This window comes from Salmo salar, chromosome 03 (genome assembly GCF_965601325.2).
Source record: "Salmo salar chromosome 03, fSalSal1, whole genome shotgun sequence".
Taxonomy (NCBI): domain Eukaryota; kingdom Metazoa; phylum Chordata; class Actinopteri; order Salmoniformes; family Salmonidae; genus Salmo; species Salmo salar.
The window spans coordinates 9,210,798-9,230,372 of NC_138293.1; the positions used below are offsets into that span (position 1 = coordinate 9,210,798).

Consider the following 19,575-nt stretch of genomic DNA (forward strand, 5'->3'; position numbering starts at 1 on the left):
GCATACAGCCAAGACAACACAGGAGTGGCTTCGGGGCAAGTCTTTGAATGTCCTTGAGAGGCCTAGCCAGAGCCTGGACTTGAAACCGATCAAACATCTCTGGAGAAACATGAAAATAGCTGTGCACCATCCAACCAGACAGAGCATGGAAGAAACTCCCCAAATACAGGTGTGCCAAGCTTGTAGTGTCATACCCAAGAAGACTCGAGGCTGTAATCGCTGCCGAAGGTGCTTCGATAAAGTACTGAGTAAAGGGTCTGAATACTTATGTAAATGTGAATTTAATACATTTGCAAACATTTCTAAAAAACAGTTTTTGCTTTGTCATTATGGAGTATTGTGTGTTGATTGATGAGGGGGAAAAACAATTTAATCAATTTTAGAATAAGGCTGTAACGTAACAAAATGTGGAAAAAGTCAAGGGATCGGAATTCTTTCCAAATGCACTGTATGTAATATACAGTGGGGGGAAAGTATTTGATCCCCTGCTGATTTTGTACGTTTGTCCACTGATAAAGGGTTCAGTCTATAATTTTTATAGGTTTATTTGAACAGTGAGAGACAGAATAACAAAAAAATCCAGAAAAGCGCATGTCATAAATTGATTTGCATTTTAATGAGGGAAATAAGTATTTGACCCCCTCTCAATCAGAAAGATTTCTGGCTCCCAGGTGTCTTTTATACAGGTAACTAGCTGAGATTAGGAGCACACTCTTAAAGGGAGTGCTCCTAACCGCAGCTTGTTACCTGTAAAAAAGACACCTGTCCACAGAAGCAATCAATCAATCAGATTCCAAACTCTCCACCATGGCCAAGACCAAAGAGCTCTCCAAGGATGTCAGGGACAGGATTGTAGACCTACACAAGGCTGGAATGGGCTACAAGACTGTCGCCAAGCAGCTTGGTGAGAAGGTGACATTTGGTGCGATTATTCACAAATGGAAGAAACACAAAAGAACTGTCAATATCCCTCGGCCTGGGGCTCCATGCAAGATCTCACCTCGTGGGGTTGCAATGATCATGAGAACGGTGAGGAATCAGCCCAGAACTACACGGGAGGATCTTGTCAATGATCTCAAGGCAGCTGGGACCATAGTCACCAAGAAAACAATTGGTAACACACTACGCCATGAAGGACTGAAATCCTGCAGCGCCCGCAAAGTCCCCCTGCTCAAGAATACATATACATGCCCGTCTGAAGTTTGCCAATGAACATCTGAATGACTCAGAGGACAACTGGTGAAAGTGTTGTGGTCAGATGAGACCAAAATGGACCTCTTTGGCATCAACTCAACTCGCCGTGTTTGGAGGAGGAATGCTGCCTATGACCCCAAGAACAACATCCCCACCGTCAAACATGGAGGTGGAAACATTATGCTTTGGGGGTGTTTTTCTGCTAAGGGGACAGGACAACTTCACTGCATCGACGGGGCCATGTACCGTCAAATCTTGGGTGAGAACCTCCTTCCCTTAGCCAGGGCATTGAAAATGGGTCGTGGATGGGCATTCCAGCACGACAATGACCCAAAACACACGGCCAAGGCAACAAAGGAGTGGCTCAAGAAGAAGCACATTAAGGTCCTGGAGTGGCCTAGCCAGTCTCCAGACCTTAATCCCATAGAAAATCTGTGGAGGGAGCTGAAGGTTCGAGTTGGCAACCGTCAGCCTCGAAACCTTAATGACTTGGAGAAGATCTGCAAAGAGGAGTGGGACAAAATCCCTCCTGAGATGTGTGCAAACCTGGTGGCCAACTACAAGAAACGTCTGACCTCTGATTGCCTTCAAGGGTTTTGCCACCAAGTACTAAGTCATGTTTTGCAGAGGGGTCAAATACTTATTTCCCTCATTAAAATGCAAATCATTTTATAACGTTTTTCTGGATTTTTTGTTGTTGTTATTCTGTCTCTCACTGTTCAAATAAACCTACCATTAAAATTATAGTCTGATCATTTCTTTGTAAGTGGGCAAACGTACAAAATCAGCAGGGGATCAAATACTTTTTCCCCCCCTCACTGTATAAACAGTATATACCATCTCAGAGTTTTTATTATGATACATCTCTGTTCACACAAAGGTTATTGATTAGGCCTTTCACTCTTGAAGCTGCCAGTTAAGTCCTATGTCACATTCTAGCCCATAAAACATTTTGTATATACAAACATTTACATATCTTAGTTTCATTTATAGTGATTCAGATAGCAATGGCAAGTCATCAGACTAAGGCACCATCATTCAGGATGGAATTCAAACAAGACACATTGTCGACAATGTGCCTTTGTAAAAAGGCATTTCCCCTCGACGTTCGTGGAGAGATCGCATTCATGACAAACTCTGAAGATGCCAGCACAAAAGTAAATATAAAGTCATAATTTAAAAGTCAAGTACAATTACGCTTGTCGACAACACACCTTGGATTGAATTCTGGCCATCGACTTAATTAAGCCCTGAGGTGTTCCCCTTACATCTTAAGCCAATCTGACAACAAACAGACCACAATACAGACGAAATTGTTAATTGCCCATTGTAAGAAACTGTTCCAAGACATCTGTTGTAATGTGACAGTGTTATTGTGTTTGTTCTTCTCTTTCTGAGCTAAATGCCCTGTACTCCATAACTGGTGCTAACACTGACCACTCCGATCCCTTCAGCACAGACGAGTTCAGAGAGATTGCTTGGGGTTGTGTTAATAAGATTAGTTTAGTTGATCCAACTGGTCAGTCCGTCTTATTCTTGGCTGCTTCTGCCTTCTGTGCTTTCCTCCTGTTGCCCACCTCTTTCAGTCCCTCCTGTATCTGCTCCACTGCTTCTTCATCTCCTGCAGACTGGGCCAGAGCCAGGGCCTCCTTGTACACCTTCACAGACTCCTCAAAAAGATCTAGAAGGAGACAAGGATTGTGTTCATTATGGCACGAAACAGAAGAAAAACAGGTGGGATTACCTGTGATTGGCCTTCTCCAAAAAATACACACATTGTTGTTTTCTATTGCACGCCCTAGTGAACACTACAGAGATGATCAACAGTCGTAAAAGTCATTAACGTCTGTGCAGCTGCACCTACTCAAAATGCCGTATTCGTCGACCTGGCTAAGGCTTTCGACTCTGTCAATCACAACATTCTTATCGGCAGACTCAACAGCCTTGGTTTCTCAAATGACTGACTCGCTTGGTTCACCAACTACTTCTCCGATAAGAGCTCAGTATGTCAAATCGGAGGGCCTGTTGTCCGGACCTCTGGCAGTCTCTATGGGGGTGCTTCAGGGTTCAATCCTCAGGCCGACTCTCTTCTCTGTATACATCAATGTCGCTCTCTCTGCTGGTGATTCTTTGATCCACCTCTACGCAGACGACACCATTCTGTATACCTCTGGCCCTTCTTTGGACACTATGTTAACTAACCTCCAGATGAGCTTCAATGCCATACAACACTCCTTCCATGGCCTCCAACTGCTCTTAAATGCAAGTAAAACTAAATGCGTGTTCTTCGATCACTACTCTGGACGGTTCTGACTTAGAATATGTGGACAAATACCTAGGTGTCTGGTTAGACTGTAAACTCTCCTTCCAGACTCACATTAAGCATCTCCAATCCAAAATTAAATCTAGAATCGGCTTCCTATTTCACAACAAAGCATCCTTCACTCATGCTGCCAAACATACCCTCGTAAAACTGACCATCCTACCGATCCTCGACTTCAGCGATTTCATTTACGAAATAGCCTCCAACACTCTACTCTGTCACCAAAGCCCCATATACTGCGAACCTGTATGCTCTCGATGGCTGGCCCTCGCTTCATACTTGTCGCCAAACCCACTGGCTCCAGGTCATCTACAAGTCTCTGCTGCCACTGACTGGAAAGAACTGCAAAAATCTCTGAAGCTGGAGACTCTTACTTCCCTCACTAGCTTTAAGCACCAGCTGTCAAAGCACTGCACCTGTACATAGCTCATCTGTAAATAGCCCATCCAATCTACCTCATCCCCATACTGTATTTATTTATCTTGCTCCTTTGCACCCCAGTATCTCTACTTGCACATTCATCTTCTGCACATCCTACCATTCCAGTGTTTAATTGCTATATTGTAATTACTTCGCCACCATGGCCTATTTATTGCCTTACCTCTCTTATCCTACCTCATTTGCACATGCAGTATATAGATTTTTCTACTGTATTATTGTTTGTTTATTCCATGTGTAACTCTGTTGTATGTGTCGAACTGCTTTGCTTTATCTTGGCTAGGTCGCAGTTGTAAATGAGAACTTGTTCTCAACTTGCCTACCTGGTTAAATAAAGGTAATAAAAACATCTGTGCCAAGGGGATCACATCACATGATCACATGCACATGCATAGAGATGCCATTTAGCAGACACTTTTATCCAGAGACTTAGTCATGCTTGCAGTGGTGTAATGGAGGGTAAACACAGGTTTACCCACTTGTTTTTTCTTTCAACAGTTTACCCACCTTCTGTGGAAATACATATTGAAAGTATGCCCATAGGGAGTGTTATTTTTTTCACCATGACCTAACACTTTTTTTTACCACAACATCACTGTATGCATGCAGTCTTTTTTTTTTTTTTTACTTATGCGTGGTTGCGGGAATCAAACCCACCATCTTGACGTTGCAAGAGCCATGCTCTACCAACTGAGTTACATTAAGTTATTTAGCGAATTCACAATAAAAGTTCATGTTGGAGGAAACCAAGGCCCTCCTAGAAGTTGTCCTCATTTTCATCCCTCCTTACCATTGTGCAGTAGGATGCCTGCCATGTTTCCCAGCAGCACATGTTGGTCAGGGTGGCCGGCTTCTCTGCTCAGCTCCACAGCCTGCTTCACCAGGGGCAGAGCCTCGTCGTGGCGACCCTGCATGTCCAGGATGGTGGCCAGGTCACTCATCAGCACCAAGGACTGTAGTCAGGACAGCAGAAAACAATTTCCAGATAAATATATAAGTAAGAACAGATGAACTTCTAGGTTACAAAACATCAAGATGCATAACTACCACCTATACACTGGACCACTGCTACTCTAATTTCCGCGATGCATACAAGGTCCTCCCTTCGGCAAATCCGACCACGACTCCATCTTGCTCCTACAATCCTATAAGCAGAAACTCAAAACAGGATGTACCCGTGACTAGAACCATTCAACGCTGGTCTGACCAATCGGAATCCACGCTTCAAGATTGTTTTGATCATGCAGACTGGGAAATGTTCCGGGCAGCCTCAGAGAATAACATGACTCTGTGTTTATAAGTAAGTGCATTGGAGATGTTCTACCCACTGTGACTATTAAAACCCACCCTAACCAAAAACCATGGATAGATAGCGGCATTCGCACAAAACTGAAAGTGCGAACCACCGCATTTAACCATGGAAAGAGGACTGGCAATATGGCCGAATATAAACAGTGTAGTCATTCCCTCCGCAAAGCAATCAAACAAGCTAAATGTCGGTATAGGGACAAAGTGGAGTCGCAATTCAACAGCTCAGACAAGAGACGTATGTGGCAGGGTATACAGGCAATTAGACTACAAAAAGAAAACCAGCCACGTCACGGACACCGGCGTATTGCTTCCACACAAACTAAACACCTTTGCCAGCTTTGAGGAAAATACAGTGCCACCGACGCGGCCCTCCTCCTCTTCCGTGGCCAACGTGAGTAATTCATTTAAATGTTAACCCTTGCAAGGCTGCTGGCCCAGACGGCATCCCTCACCGTGTCCTCAGAGCATGCGCAGACCAGCTGGCTGGTGTGTTTACAGACATATTCAATCAATCCTTATCCCAGTCTGCTGTCCCCACATGCTTCAAGATGGCCCCCCCATTGTTCCTGTACCCAAGAAGGCAAAGAACTTAACTAAATGACTAATCGCCCAGCACACTGCCCTATCCCATCAGGACAAGAGGAATACCTATGTAAGAATGCTGTTCATTGACTACAGCTCAGCATTCAACACCATAGTACCCTCCAAGGTCATCATTAAGCTGGAGGCCCTGGGTCTCAACCTCACCCTGTGCAACTGGGTCCTGGACTTTGACGGGCCGCCCCCAGGTGGTGAAGGTAGGAAACAGCATCTCCACTTCGCTGATCCTCAACACTGGGGCCCCACAAGGGTGCGTGCTCAGCCTCCTCCTGTACTCACTGTTCACCCATAACTGCGTGGCCATGCACGCCTCCAACTCAATCCTAAAGTTTGCATACAACACAACAGGAGTGGGCTTGATCACCAACAACGACAAGAGAACCTACAGGAAGGAGGTGAGTGCACTCGGAGTGTGGTGTCAGGAAAACAACCTCACTCAACGTCAACATAACAAAGGAGATCGTCTAGTTCAGGAAACAGCAGAGGGAGCACCCCTCTATCCACATTGAAGGGAGAAGGTGGAAAGTTAAGTTCCTCGGCGTACACATCACAGACAAACTGAAATGGTCCACCCACACAGACAGTGTGGTGAAGAAGGTGCAACAGCGCCTCTTCAACCTCAGGAGGCTGAAGAAATTTGGCTTGTCACCTAAAACCCTGACAAACTTTTACAGATGCACAATCGAGAGCATCCTGTCGGGCTGTATCACCACCTGGTACGCCAACTGCACCGCCCGCAACCGTAAGGCTCTCCAGAGGGTAGTGAGGTCTGCACAACGCATGACCGGGGGCAAACTACCTGCCCTCCAGGACACCTACAGCACAGGAAGGCCAAAAAGATCATCAAGGACAACAACCACCCGAGCCCCTGCCAGTTCACCCCGCTACCATCCAGAAGGCAAGGTCAGTACAGGTGCATCAAAGCTGTGACCGAGAGACTGAAAAACAGCTTCTATCTCAAGGCCATCAGACTGCTAAACAGCAATCACTAACATAGAGAGGCTGCTGCCTACAGAGACTCACTAGCCACTTTAATAATGTTTACATATCTTACATTACACATCTCATATATATATATATATATATATATAGTATCTTATACCGTCTATGACATCGCGCATCCATATATTTATATGTACATATTCTTATTCCATCCCTAAAGGTTTGTGTGTATTAGATAGTTGTGGAATTGTTTGATTTTACTGCACTGTCGGCACTAGAAGCATTTCGTTACACTTGCATTAACATCTGCTAACCATGTATGTGACCAATAAAATTTGATAGGTTGCAAAGCATTTAGACTACATCAGTCTTCTGTGGGCAGGTTTCTCCCTGCTCTTCCTGGTACTTGTGGGCGGGTCTCTCCCTGGTACCTGTGAGCGGTTCTCTCCCTGCTCTTCCTGGTACCTGTGGGCGGGTCTCTCGCTGGTACCTGTGAGCGGTTCTCTCCCTGCTCTTCCTGGTACCTGTGAGCGGTTCTCTCCCTGATCTTCCTGGTACCTGTGAGCGGTTCTCTCCCTGCTCTTCCTGGTAACGGAGCGGTTCTCTCCCTGCTCTTCCTGGTACCTGTGAGCGGTTCTCTCCCTGATCTTCCTGGTACCTGTGAGCGGTTCTCTCCCTGCTCTTCCTGGTAACGGAGCGGTTCTCTCCCTGCTCTTCCTGGTACCTGTGAGCGGTTCTCTCCCTGCTCTTCCTGGTAACGGAGCGGTTCTCTCCCTGCTCTTCCTGGTACCTGTGAGCGGTTCTCTCCCTGATCTTCCTGGTACCTGTGAGCGGTTCTCTCCCTGCTCTTCCTGGTAACGGAGCGGTTCTCTCCCTGCTCTTCCTGGTACCTGTGAGCGGTTCTCTCCCTGCTCTTCCTGGTAACGGAGCGGTTCTCTCCCTGCTCTTCCTGGTACCTGTGAGCGGTTCTCTCCCTGATCTTCCTGGTACCTGTGAGCGGTTCTCTCCCTGCTCTTCCTGGTAACGGAGCGGTTCTCTCCCTGCTCTTCCTGGTACCTGTGGGCAGGTCTCTCCCTGCTCTTCCTGGTACCTGTGTGCAGGTCTCTTCCTGGCCAACTGGTACCTGTGGGTGGGTCTGTCCCTGCTCTTCCTGACAGATCAGCAAGGCTTGCTTGTAGTCCACCACCGCCTGGCTCAGGCGGTGTATAGCGACCATGTAGCGGGCGTGGGAGTCCAGGGTCAGGCCCAGCAGGAGCCGGGTCTCCTTCCGCAACTCCTCTGAAGAGAGGGAGAAACACGAGGATGGATGTTGTCAGTGAGCAAGCTCAATATCAAAAGGTCAAAGGTCACAAGTTGAATGCACACCATACTAAAAGCAAGGTTACAGAACTTTTCAGAAGATAACGTCGCCCTCTTTATTTAAATGGTTCTGATTTTATTGACCAGATAGTGTGAGAGGGTGACCAAGGGGAACGATATCCTCTCTCTACGTTACAGGGTATAAGGCCGGATTCCAGCCTATACCGTCACGGTACATAATGTGAGCCTAAGACAGCACCACTACACCAGCCAGGCCACACAATCATTTCAAGCATGGTTGTGGCTGCATTGTGCAATGGTAATGCCTGTCATTGACGGGGACTTGATTTGGAAGGATTAAGAATGAAAAGTAAAAAAAAGGGACTGAGAAAAGCACATGGAATGTCCTAGAGGAAAAGCTACATCAGTCTGCTTGAGACATTCAGTTCACAGGGAGCAGCGTTTGTTGTGCTGTTCTGTCACGCCCCGGATTACAGACGACATTATCAGGGTTTAAATATTGTAATTGGACAACATTTACAAAGAAAGGAGCACAAGGACAGCGCGCACACACACACTCTGTACTAGAGAGAAGACCCCATAGGGCCCAACACAGCTAGAGAAGAGGAGGCTAGGCCTGCACTTTACAATGAACTGACAGTCTGTTGTTTACTGAACAGTACAATGGACTGGCTTTTAAAACAAGATGGCGCTGACGATGGTCGCCCTGTTGCTAGCTCCCTGCCAATTTAGCACTCTTGATTATTTTAAGTTTAAAAAATGTTTTTTTTTTTACTTTATTTGATCAGAAGGTTTCTAGTATTATTCCCTATCACCGACAAGCAATTCTGGACATCAGATTGAGATTACTCAAGACAAATTAGTTTTACCTGGAGAAGGATACTCCGTCTAGACTACCCAAAGCAGTTCCATTGCTTACGAGAGCCCTTTTTCAAAGAAGATGCCACCAGAGGAGGGGAAGGCGAGCTAAAGTTCTATTCTAATTAAAACCACCCTCCCCTTTCTAGTATATCACCTGCTACTGTACAGTCCCTAGACAATAAACTTTGAGCTCAGATTTCCTATCAGATATACAAGACACAACCAAGTCTCCGTGAGACAGATTATGTTAATCAGGGGAGGTGCTTGATCAAGCAACGCAGCCCACGGGGTTGTAGGTACATCACGCAGAAAAGGTAAAAGAGCTTTGTGGGAAAAACAGTGGCACGGAAGAGTATGTTTTATGATCAACAACTCATGGTGTGATTTTAGGAATGTACAAACCCTTAAGGGTATGTTCTCCTGACCGAGAATAGCTTACGATCAAACGAACAACCCCGTTATCTCCCAAGAGAATTTATAGCTGTTTGTATCATGGATGTAACGAATATACTGACTGTCTCTGGGTTGGTTCATCAGGAAGTGCATGTTGTTCCTACAGTGACGATTTGATCATACCCGAGTTGTGGACTTGAGACTCGACAGAAAATAAAATAACTTGAGACTTGGAGCCTCAAGGCTCGGGACTTGACTGACTGATGACTTGAATTTTGTGGCACAGAGTGTCTGTGGATTACTCTCTACACAGCCAAAGACACTAGCTGCAGCATCGCCCTTGCAAAAGAAAACGTGCAACAGACTGGCTAGCGAATCGTACACTCAGCCCTCTGATTGGAACAGCAATATGTCAATCAACACAGGTCAGCGAGCTAGCGAACAGATTGCTGATTTGCTGTACAGATATAGGATGGGGTGCAGTGTAGGGGAATGCCAAAATAAATAAATATGCAGCTCCAAAAATTGTTTGGTGATCAAGAATAGTAATGGTTTACTTTGCAAGCTCACCAGAAATGGTGACATGTCAAAGTTGCTTGAAATTGATCATTTACTTATGAAGCTAGCATTTCAAATAAGTTAAAATTAATTAGTGGTTAAGAAATTATAAAAAAGGTATAGATTGCACCTTTATGCATCTTATAACAAAAAAAATATTTTTTTCTTAGCATTAAAGATTTGTGTGTTGCTTTGCGGGTCAGACCAAGACCGTACTGTTTTGACTAAAATGTAAGCCTAGATTTGTGATAATGATGTGAGCTACAGGCAAGTTTGAGTCAAGTGATATGCATTTTTAGCAGACAGCATTGTGCCCCCCCCCCCCCCCCCCCCCCCCCCCCCCCCACACACACACACACACACACACACACACACACACACACACACACACACACACACACACGAGCAGTGTTGGACAGGAGATAGATGAGGATCCTGATTAGGGCTGTGAAAATACCAGTATCGTGATAATTTTTTCAATGACAAAAAATTCAAAAAAACAAAGCAGACCAAACTATTTTGCCCTTTTAAAAACCTTCTGTATGTAAAGTAGTGTGCCATAGCTTGGAAAATAAATCAAAATGTGACTCTGGATGACAACATAATGATGACATCATCCAGAGTCACACACACAATCTTATGCTATTACAGCTAAAACTATTTGAAGGTTTGGTCGTTAGATACCCGATTGCTCCTCAGCAGGAAGTTCATTGAATTTCTCCAACTTGGCTTCAAGGGATTCAGTGCAAAACTGGAAACCCATCTTTGCCAAGTCATTCCTGAGAAGAAACAAACGGGTTACAGTTGGTAAATGGTGCACCGTGGTATGTAGAACCTGGGGGGTGGTTCATGAAAATGTAGTCCTATAATACAGGACTACAACCAACCGCAGAAAAAAAATAACATTCTCAACTGAAAACCTTTGGGTAGAGGCCTTCTAATGTTGTATAGGCACAATCTTCATCTAAGCTGGCTGGCTCCTATCAGAAACGTATTTGTATCTATTAAAAGTATACATCAAAAAGGTGCCTCCTAATTTAAATGATGTCCATTATTTAAGAGGTAAGGACCACTAGAACTAATTTGGTTGCTTTAAACCTTGAAGCTGATTCAATTGCTCCAACGTCCATTTAAACCCACATGAAGAAGTTCACTTACTTCTCCTGGCCGGCATATATGGTAGCGAGCTTCAAGGACATCTCAATGACCCCATTGTCATCCTTTGAACCCGAGGGAGAGGGAAAAAGACTGAAGTAGCAATATAGCATTGAGTGTCTGGACCACAATGCACCGACCAATGGTTTCTGAATTGACGGAGCTGAGCCTAAAACTATCCCAGACAGTCCTCCTTTCCTCAAATGAACAATAGATAGATAGTCCTCTTCATTTCAAAATCAAAAAGCTGCTTCAGTACCCAGCGACTCTACTGTCCAGATGTCACAACAATTCTATTCCTCTACTATTAATAAAATATATGCCATGTAGCAGACGTTTTTATCCAAAGTGACTTACAGTAATGCGTGCATACATTTTTATATATTTACCACGCTATTAACTAGAGGTCGACCGAGTAATTGGAATGGGTAATTAATTAGGGCCAATTTCAAGTTTTCATAACAATCGGTAATCGGCATTTTTGGACACAGATCATGGCCGATTACATTGCACTCCACGAGGAGACTGCGTGGCAGGCTGACTACCTGTTATGCGAGTGCAGCAAGGAACCAAGGTAAGGTTAGCAGCATTAAACGCATCTTATAAAAAAAAAATAATCAAACTACACATAGTTGGTGATATTACTAGTTTATCTAGCTTGTCCTGCGTTGCATATAATCGATGTGGTGCCTGCTAATTTATCATTGAATCACAGCCTACTTCGCCAAACAGGATATTTAACAAGCGCATTCGAAAAAAGCACTGTCGTTGCACCAATGTGTACCTAACCATAAACATCAACGCCTTTCTTAAAATCAATACACAAGTATATATTTTTAAACCTGCATATTTAGTTAATATTGCCTGCTAAGATGAATTTCTTTTAACTAGGGAAATTGTGTCACTTCTCTTGCGTTCTGTGCAACAGAGTCAAGGTATATGCAGCAGTTTGGGCCGCCTGGCTCGTTGCGAACTGTGTGAAGACTATTTCTTCCTAACAAAGACAGCCAACTTCGCCAAACGGGGGATGATTTAACAAAAGCGCATTTGCGAAAAAAAGCACAATTGTTGCACGAATGTACCTAACCATAAACATCAATGCCTTTCTTAAAATCAATACACAGAAGTACATATTTTTTTAAAACCTGCATATTTAGTTAAAAGAAATCCAGGTTAGCAGGCAATATTAAACTAGGGAAATTGTGTCACTTCTCTTGCGTTCATTGCACGCAGAGTCAGGGTATATGCAACAGTTTGGGCCGCCTGGCTCGTCGCGAACTAATTTGCCAGAATTTTACATAATTATGACATTACATTGAAGGTTGTGCAATGTAACAGGAATATTTTGACTTATGGATGCCACCCGTTAGATAAAATACGGAACGGTTCCATATTTCACTGAAAGAATAAATGTTTTGTTTTCGAAATGATAGTTTACGGATTTGACCATATTAATGAACTAAGGCTCGTATTTCTGTGTGCTATTATATTATAATTAAGTCTATGATTTGATAGAGCAGTCTGACTGAGCAGTGGTAGGCAGCAGCAGGCTCGTAAGCATTCATTCAAACAGCACTTTACTGTGTTTGCCAGCAGCTCTTCGCAATGCTTCAAGCATTGCACTGTTCAAGCCTATCAACTCCCGAGATTAGGCTGGCAATACTAAAGTACCTATTAGAACATCCAATAGTCAAAAGGTATATGAAATACAAATGGTATAGAGAGAAATAGTCCTATAATAACTACAACCTAAAACTTCCTACCTGGGAATATTGAAGACTCATGTTCTGAGCAAGGAACTTAAACGTTAGCTTTTTTACATGGCACATATTGCACTTTTACTTTCTTCTCCAACACTTTGTTTTTGCATTATTTAAACCAAATTGAACATGTTTATTTATTTTATTGATGTATTATATTAAGTTAATAAGTGTTCATTGAGTATTGTTGTAATTGTCATTATTACAAATATATATATATATATATATATATATATATATATATATATATATATATATATATATAAGAAAAACAAATTGGCCGATTAATCGGTATCGGCGTTGAAAAATCATAAATCGGTCGACCTCTACTATTAACCTCTTACTTAGACACACAACAAACCCTCACCTGTGGTGTTCCTCCGGACAACATGAAACTCATGGCCACTTTGAACAGTTTCTCTGCCTGGGGGAGAAGAGCACAGGGGTCACTGGAAGTCAGCAAAACAGCTCAAAACACAAGCATTAAAAAAAAAAAAAGGTACAATCACATTAACCTCTGCTCAATTGTCATTTCAATGAATAATGTACCATGAATTCTTGAAGAAAATACTTATGAATGCCTCATGAGCTTAGTACAACTGAATGGTTTCAAAGGTAGACCCCACAATATGACATCATCTTCACCTCCAGCTTACAGACATCAACAAAAACAGGATTTAAAAAAAATGCTAAGACAATTGGCTCTTCTCAATTTGTGCCCTCCTTTGAAGAACACATACAGTGGGGGAAAAAAATATTTGATCCCTTGCTGATTTTGTACGTTTGCCCACTGACAAAGAAAGGATCAGTCTATAATTTTAATGGTAGGTTTATTTCAACAGTGAGAAACAGAATAACAACAAAAATATCCAGAAAAACGCATGTCAAAAATTTTATAAATTGATTTGCATTTTAATGAGGGAAATAAGTATTTGACCCCCTCTCAATCAGAAAGATTTCCTGCTCCCAGGTGTCTTTTATACAGGTAACGAGCTGAGATTAGGAGCACACTCTTAAAGGGAGTGCTCCTAACCACAGCTTGTTACCTGTAAAAAAGACACCTGTCCACAGAAGCAATCAATCAATCAGATTCCAAACTCTCCACCATGGCCAAGACCAAAGAGCTCTCCAAGGATGTCAGGGACAAGATTGTAGACCTACACAAGGCTGGAATGGGTTACAAGACCATCGCCAAGCAGCTTGGTGAGAAGGTGACAACATTTGGTGCGATTATTCACAAATGGAAGAAACACAAAAGAACTGTCAATATCCCTCGGCCTGGGGCTCCATGCAAGATCTCACCTCGTGGGGTTGCAATGATAATGAGAACGGTGAGGAATCAGCCCAGAACTACACTGGAGGATCTTGTCAATGATCTCAAGGCAGCTGGGACCATAGTCACCAAGAAAACAATTGGTAACACACTACGCCGTGAAGGACTGAAATCCTGCAGCGCCCGCAAGGTCCCCCTGCTCAACAATACATATACAGGCCCGTCTGAAGTCTGCCAATGAACATCTGAATGACTCAGAGGACAACTGGTGAAAGTGTTGTGGTCAGATGAGACCAAAATGGGGCTCTTTGACATCAACTCGCCGTGTTTGGAGGAGGAGGAATGCTGCCTATGACCCCAAGAACACCATCTCAACCGTCAAACATGGAGGTGGAAACATTATGCTTTGGGGGGGGGGGGGGTTTCTGCTAAGGGGCCTGGACAACTTCACCGCATCAAAGGGACGATGGACGGGGCCATGTACCGTCAAATCTTGGGTGAAAACCTCCTTCCCTCAGCCAGGGCATTGAAAATGTCTCGTGGATGGGTATTCCAGCACGATAATGACCCAAAACACACGGCCAAGGCAACAAAGGAGTGGCTCAAGAAGAAGCACATTAAGGTCCTGGAGTGGCCTAGCCAGTCTCCAGACCTTAATCCCATAGAAAATCTGTGGAGGGAGCTGAAGGTTCGAGTTGCCAAACGTCAGCCTCGAAACGATCTGCAAAGAGGAGTGGGACAAAATCCCTCCTGAGATGTGTGCAAACCTGCTGGCCAACTACAAGAAACGTCTGACCTCTGTGATTGCCAACAAGGGTTTTGCCACCAAGTACTAAGTCATGTTTTGCAGAGGGGTCAAATACTTATTTCCCTCATTAAAATGCTAATAATTTTATACACATTTTTGACATGCGTTTTTCTGGATTTTTATGTTGTTATTCTCTCTCTCACTGTTCAAATAAACCTACCATTAAAATTATAGACTGATCATTTCTTTGTAAGTGGGCAAACGCACAAAATCAGCAGGGGATCAAATACTTTCCCCCCCCACTGTACATTAGGAAACGTCAATAGTGGCAGTCCTCCTTGCAGATTTTAACTTTAAGCAGGATTCCAAAAGTGGGACAGCAGGTGGGGGTTCACTGAAGAGAAGAGAAAGAGTGGCGACCTCTGCTATTACTCACATTATCCAGATGACCTTGGACATAGGCAAGGTTCGCCATCTGTAGAGACCGGGGACAATAAAACAACAATAATGATGTGCTGCTGAGTTTGTGGCATTAATGCCATGGCATTACATTCAAAAAAATGCTTACAGAAATTCCTGAGTAAGCACATTACTCCATCAAAGTGTATTGAGTGATACCTCAAAACTATCGTTATCACGACATGGATCAATGTGTGTGCAATATCACTATTGCAAGAGGCTGCGATTCTTAAATTCACTCTGTAATGCACAGCAGAAGCAAAGATCAATCACGTGTCAAATAAGTCTAGTCAACCACGTGTTCCCACAAGTTCACTGTGTAGGCTAATAACACTGGGTTTGAAGCACATTTGAACAAGTTAAAAACATCCTGTGAAATAGTCAAGGCTTTTACCAAGCTGTAGGTGTAGATGATAGCTTGTGTATTGTTAGACTGGTGGGCCAACGCGATGGCCTGGTGGAGGAATCCATTGGCTCCATGCAACTGCCCCCGCATCATACTGAGCTTTAACACAACACACACCAATATTACTCAGAAGACATGTACATGTAAAGACATGACACTTCATCAAAACATAATGTCTAAGACAGATATGACAAACATTTGGGTCTGAATTGAAACAATTAAAATGCTGTTACGTTGATGACACTTAGATTCAGAAGATTTCATATCATCTCTTGGCAAATACAGTTGCATGGTACTTTAGATTAAGATTCTAGGTAGAAACTGGATTGAGAAGTTACCTGAATCAATGACAGTTAGTTACCTTGGCTCTCTTCAAAAGTAAAATAATCTCATCTTCTTTCTTCTGGGCATCAGTTCTGGTGTCCTCCTCAGCTTTGCTGAAGAGAGAGAACGCTATGAACGAGAAGGAGGGGGATGTATATCACAAAACATTTAGGTCACTCAATGACTCAAATGACCGGTTGTGAACGTTAAACCACGTTCTTGTAATGACATGTTGAAGGACTCCATAATGATGCAAATCATATGCACATCAACGTAAAACATTATCGACGATAGTCTCTTGGTAGAAGTGTCATGTACTGACAATGACACACACACACACACACACACACACACACACACACACACACACACACTAGGGAAGAGTATTTTAAACACATCTAACGTAACTATAATTTACTTACCAATTACACTCCCCATTGTATAAGTCCAGTTACTAGTAGCGCGACTATTTTCATCGCCATTGCTTTCGCAGCTGCGGTATAGCGGTGACCTTCCGTGCACAGTAGCATGGACAGCATTCGATTGAGAAGTCGTCCATTTCAGACATTTCAATGACTGTGTCCTCGCATGAACTCGACTACCTAAAGACAGGTTGCGGGAGCCCTCTGACATAAATTGCTTTATTTGATTCCTATTAGCAAAGACCGCACGAGTGACAGCGGGTAACGCCATTTTAAAATACGTTACAATTCAGTCGGGAAGTTTTGGTGGAAGACCAAAACACGTCACTCTTTGTAATCAAAAAGCGTTAAACATAAAAAGGGAATTTGTACATAACAATATTATTAATTATTTTCTTAATAATTACTATCTTTTCGCATATGTATTGAATACATCAATATTTTCTATTTTGAAGGGCAATACCAAAAAACTTGTCCCGGAAGTGATTCTCTGCGCCCGCGGTCAATACGACTACCTTCAGTTGATTTTGTTTATGAGCATCTGAAGTGTACTTTGTCCAAAATGTCTATAGTACAGCTGTTGAATGTGTTTATTACCGAGCGATTAACAGCAGTAGCTGTTGAGTTATTTGGGACAGTGGGAAAGAAGGTAGCAGAGGAGCATCAGAAACGATTAAACAACAGTGTTTGATGAGATTTTCAGGGCAGTGGAAAAGACGACAGCAGACTAGCGTTACCAGCATGAGATCTCCAATTCAAAAATGGAGAACGAACGTCTACGGGTATTTCTTCTTAAATTGGGAGCAAGTTTGTACCGAACAAAAACAAAATGCATTATAAATTACACAACCAATTCGTTTTTCTAAGCTATCTGGTAGCTACCCTCTGAAGCACCAGCTACCCACAAGCCTTTTGCCGCGTTCAACTGGGAACTCGGATTTGGATAAATCTCCCGACTTCAGTGCGCTCAAAACTGGGAAAAATCGATTTGAAAGGTCATCCAACTTGTGAACTCGGAACATTTCAGGAGCTCCGATCTGAAGGTCACTGACGTCATTATTTGACCTCGTATTATTTTTTTCTTCTTCTGAGTTTCCAGTTGTTTGGAACATGACTGCTGCTGTACACTACAGGTGATTCAAATGTACATCTCCGTTAGAAAAGAAAACGTCTCACACAGTGCCAACGGTGTCATAGTACATAGCTCGCGTTCACCGTGCCGTTTTCCTCACGCAGCCCAACCGCCCATGGCCCGCCGTTCTCCGGGTCAGCGACACTAGTGACTACAAATCAAATCCCAGTCAAATCTAATTGTATTGTCATGGCCTTGCAGACTTCTCACACAGTGCAATGGTGTCATAGTAATAAAATAAGTAACATTGTAAATAACATACTAAAAAAATATTAAATCAAGTACAAGAAGCATGCCGATAAAATATATGAACGCAATTAATCCATGCTTTCTGGGAATGCTACAAAAGGCCGGAAATTGTGGGCGAAACTAGAAAATTGGCTGTCTATTATTACAATGTAAATGTACTTTTAATCCGTCTGTCTGCATATTTCAAGACATGGCATATGAGGGTGTAGTGAGATAACCAATGGGCTGGACGATTCTCATCACGAAAAAAAGGTATACTACAAACTTGGAAGTCAATCAATCCGCCATCATTGACACAATAGAAAAATCTAATGATTAATTATTGAAATACCATGAAAAACAAATTGGGACAATTTAAGGCCAAGTGGCAAACAATAATGCAGGCACTAGGGATGGGCTGTGAGCATGCTGGTCTGGGAAGATGAGATGTAGTCGGTGTATGATTGTGTGTGTAAGTTGTTCTTATGTAAACGTTTTTTTTTGTGTGTGTAAAAAAAAAAGTAATAAAATAAAGTTCAACATTCACCTTTTTCTACTATTTCTGTCAAGTCTTCGCATGCAATTTGACCACCTAGAACACCGAAAACACTGCCTCTGCAACGTAATACTGAAAGACTAATGCAGCATTCCTTTGGAATTGAATGTACTTCGGGTGTAGCATATGAGCCAGTCGTGGGTGAAGCTAATCGCTGAAAACTGTAGGGAAAAGGCAGAATGCTGCCAAGAGACTAATTACCAACATAACTGAATCATTCATTTATTTATTTTGCACTACACAATACACGTTAATGGAGCGGCAGGTAGCCTAGTGGTTAGAGCGTTGGGCCTGTAACCAAAAAGTTGCTGGATCGAATCCCCGAGCTGTTGTTCTGCCCCTGAACAGCTAACCCACTGAGCAACTAACCCACTGTTTCCCTGTAAACTCATTGTAAATAAGAATTTGTTCTTAACTGACTTGTCTAGTTAAATAAAGGTTACATTTAAATTATAACAGTCAGCCCTCCAATGCCAGCTACTGTAGCAGAGATGTTAGCTAGCCAGGTTGTATTGAAAGCGAGTTAGATGGCTACATCTAGCCAGGACAAACATATTGTCACAGTTTCACTAATATAATGTAACGACCCTGGGTTTATAAGCGCGTATATCGATTCTGCCGCTGGAGAATTATTTTGGGGCACAGTCGATAGCGCGCTGGACTTCGGGCTAGAAGGTCGAGGGTTCGAGGCCTGCTCCCTGCCTGTTTCATTACAATAATAACAATCAATAAATCATAGCATGTTTTTGGGCTCATTGGGTAGTTTTTATTTGATACAGTAGAATTCTGTAGAAAAAAATAATGTTAAGTACCATTTATAGTCCTAAAACATACATTTCAAATTGTACTGTTGCTGCTTCCGGTTGTCATGGCTGTTTGATTTATGGCCGACTGTCAATACACTGGTTTTAGATGTCCAAATTCCTAATCAATATGCTGAAATAAATCCTGATATTTTGAAGACGAATACATAAAAGTTACTCCCTACACACACTTGTGTTTAGATTAGTTGTATTTTGCTAAATTGGTACCTTATGAACTGCACACGAACCAATATTTACCAAGCGGCCACTCAAGAGTGGAATTGATTAACTTGTTCTACTATAATCAATAGCGTGCGCAAATGAATCACTCACATCGGTAGTGTATTGAAATCAATGGAACTGGGGCAA

At 42.9% G+C, this 19,575-nt stretch overlaps 1 protein-coding gene across 3 annotated transcripts; it reads right to left on the bottom strand.

Annotated features, from left to right (window-relative positions):
• Positions 1-265: 265 nt before the first annotated feature.
• On the bottom strand, positions 266-18,387 carry LOC106597187 (tetratricopeptide repeat protein 19, mitochondrial). Of its 3 annotated transcripts, none has more exons than XM_045714461.2 (10): positions 16,488-18,387; positions 16,103-16,178; positions 15,730-15,840; positions 15,313-15,351; positions 13,223-13,279; positions 11,099-11,160; positions 10,625-10,719; positions 7,932-8,086; positions 4,746-4,908; positions 266-2,875 (listed from the first exon to the last, which is right to left on the bottom strand). In XM_045714461.2, the coding sequence occupies exons 3-10, from the start codon at positions 15,832-15,834 to the stop codon at positions 2,715-2,717; spliced, it is 837 nt and encodes a 278-aa protein (XP_045570417.1). In that variant the 5' UTR covers positions 15,835-15,840; positions 16,103-16,178; positions 16,488-18,387; the 3' UTR covers positions 266-2,714. The 3 variants fall into 3 exon arrangements, with proteins under 3 accessions (XP_045570417.1, XP_014043888.1, XP_082829378.1); XM_014188413.3 differs by having other exon boundaries at positions 16,103-16,194; XM_082973252.1 differs by having other exon boundaries at positions 16,080-16,194.
• Positions 18,388-19,575: the final 1,188 nt, after the last annotated feature.

Coding starts and splice junctions, on each gene's coding strand:
- LOC106597187 (XM_014188413.3), bottom strand. CDS start 16,758: ATGGCGTTACCCGCTGTCACTCGTGCGGTCTTTGCTAATAGGAATCAA. Junction 15,841..16,102: donor TACTTTTGAAGAGAGCCAAG/GTAACTAACTGT, acceptor GTTGTGTTAAAG/CTCAGTATGATGCGGGGGCA. Junction 8,087..10,624: donor TCCTGCTGAGGAGCAATCGG/GTATCTAACGAC, acceptor CCCTCTCTTCAG/AGGAGTTGCGGAAGGAGACC.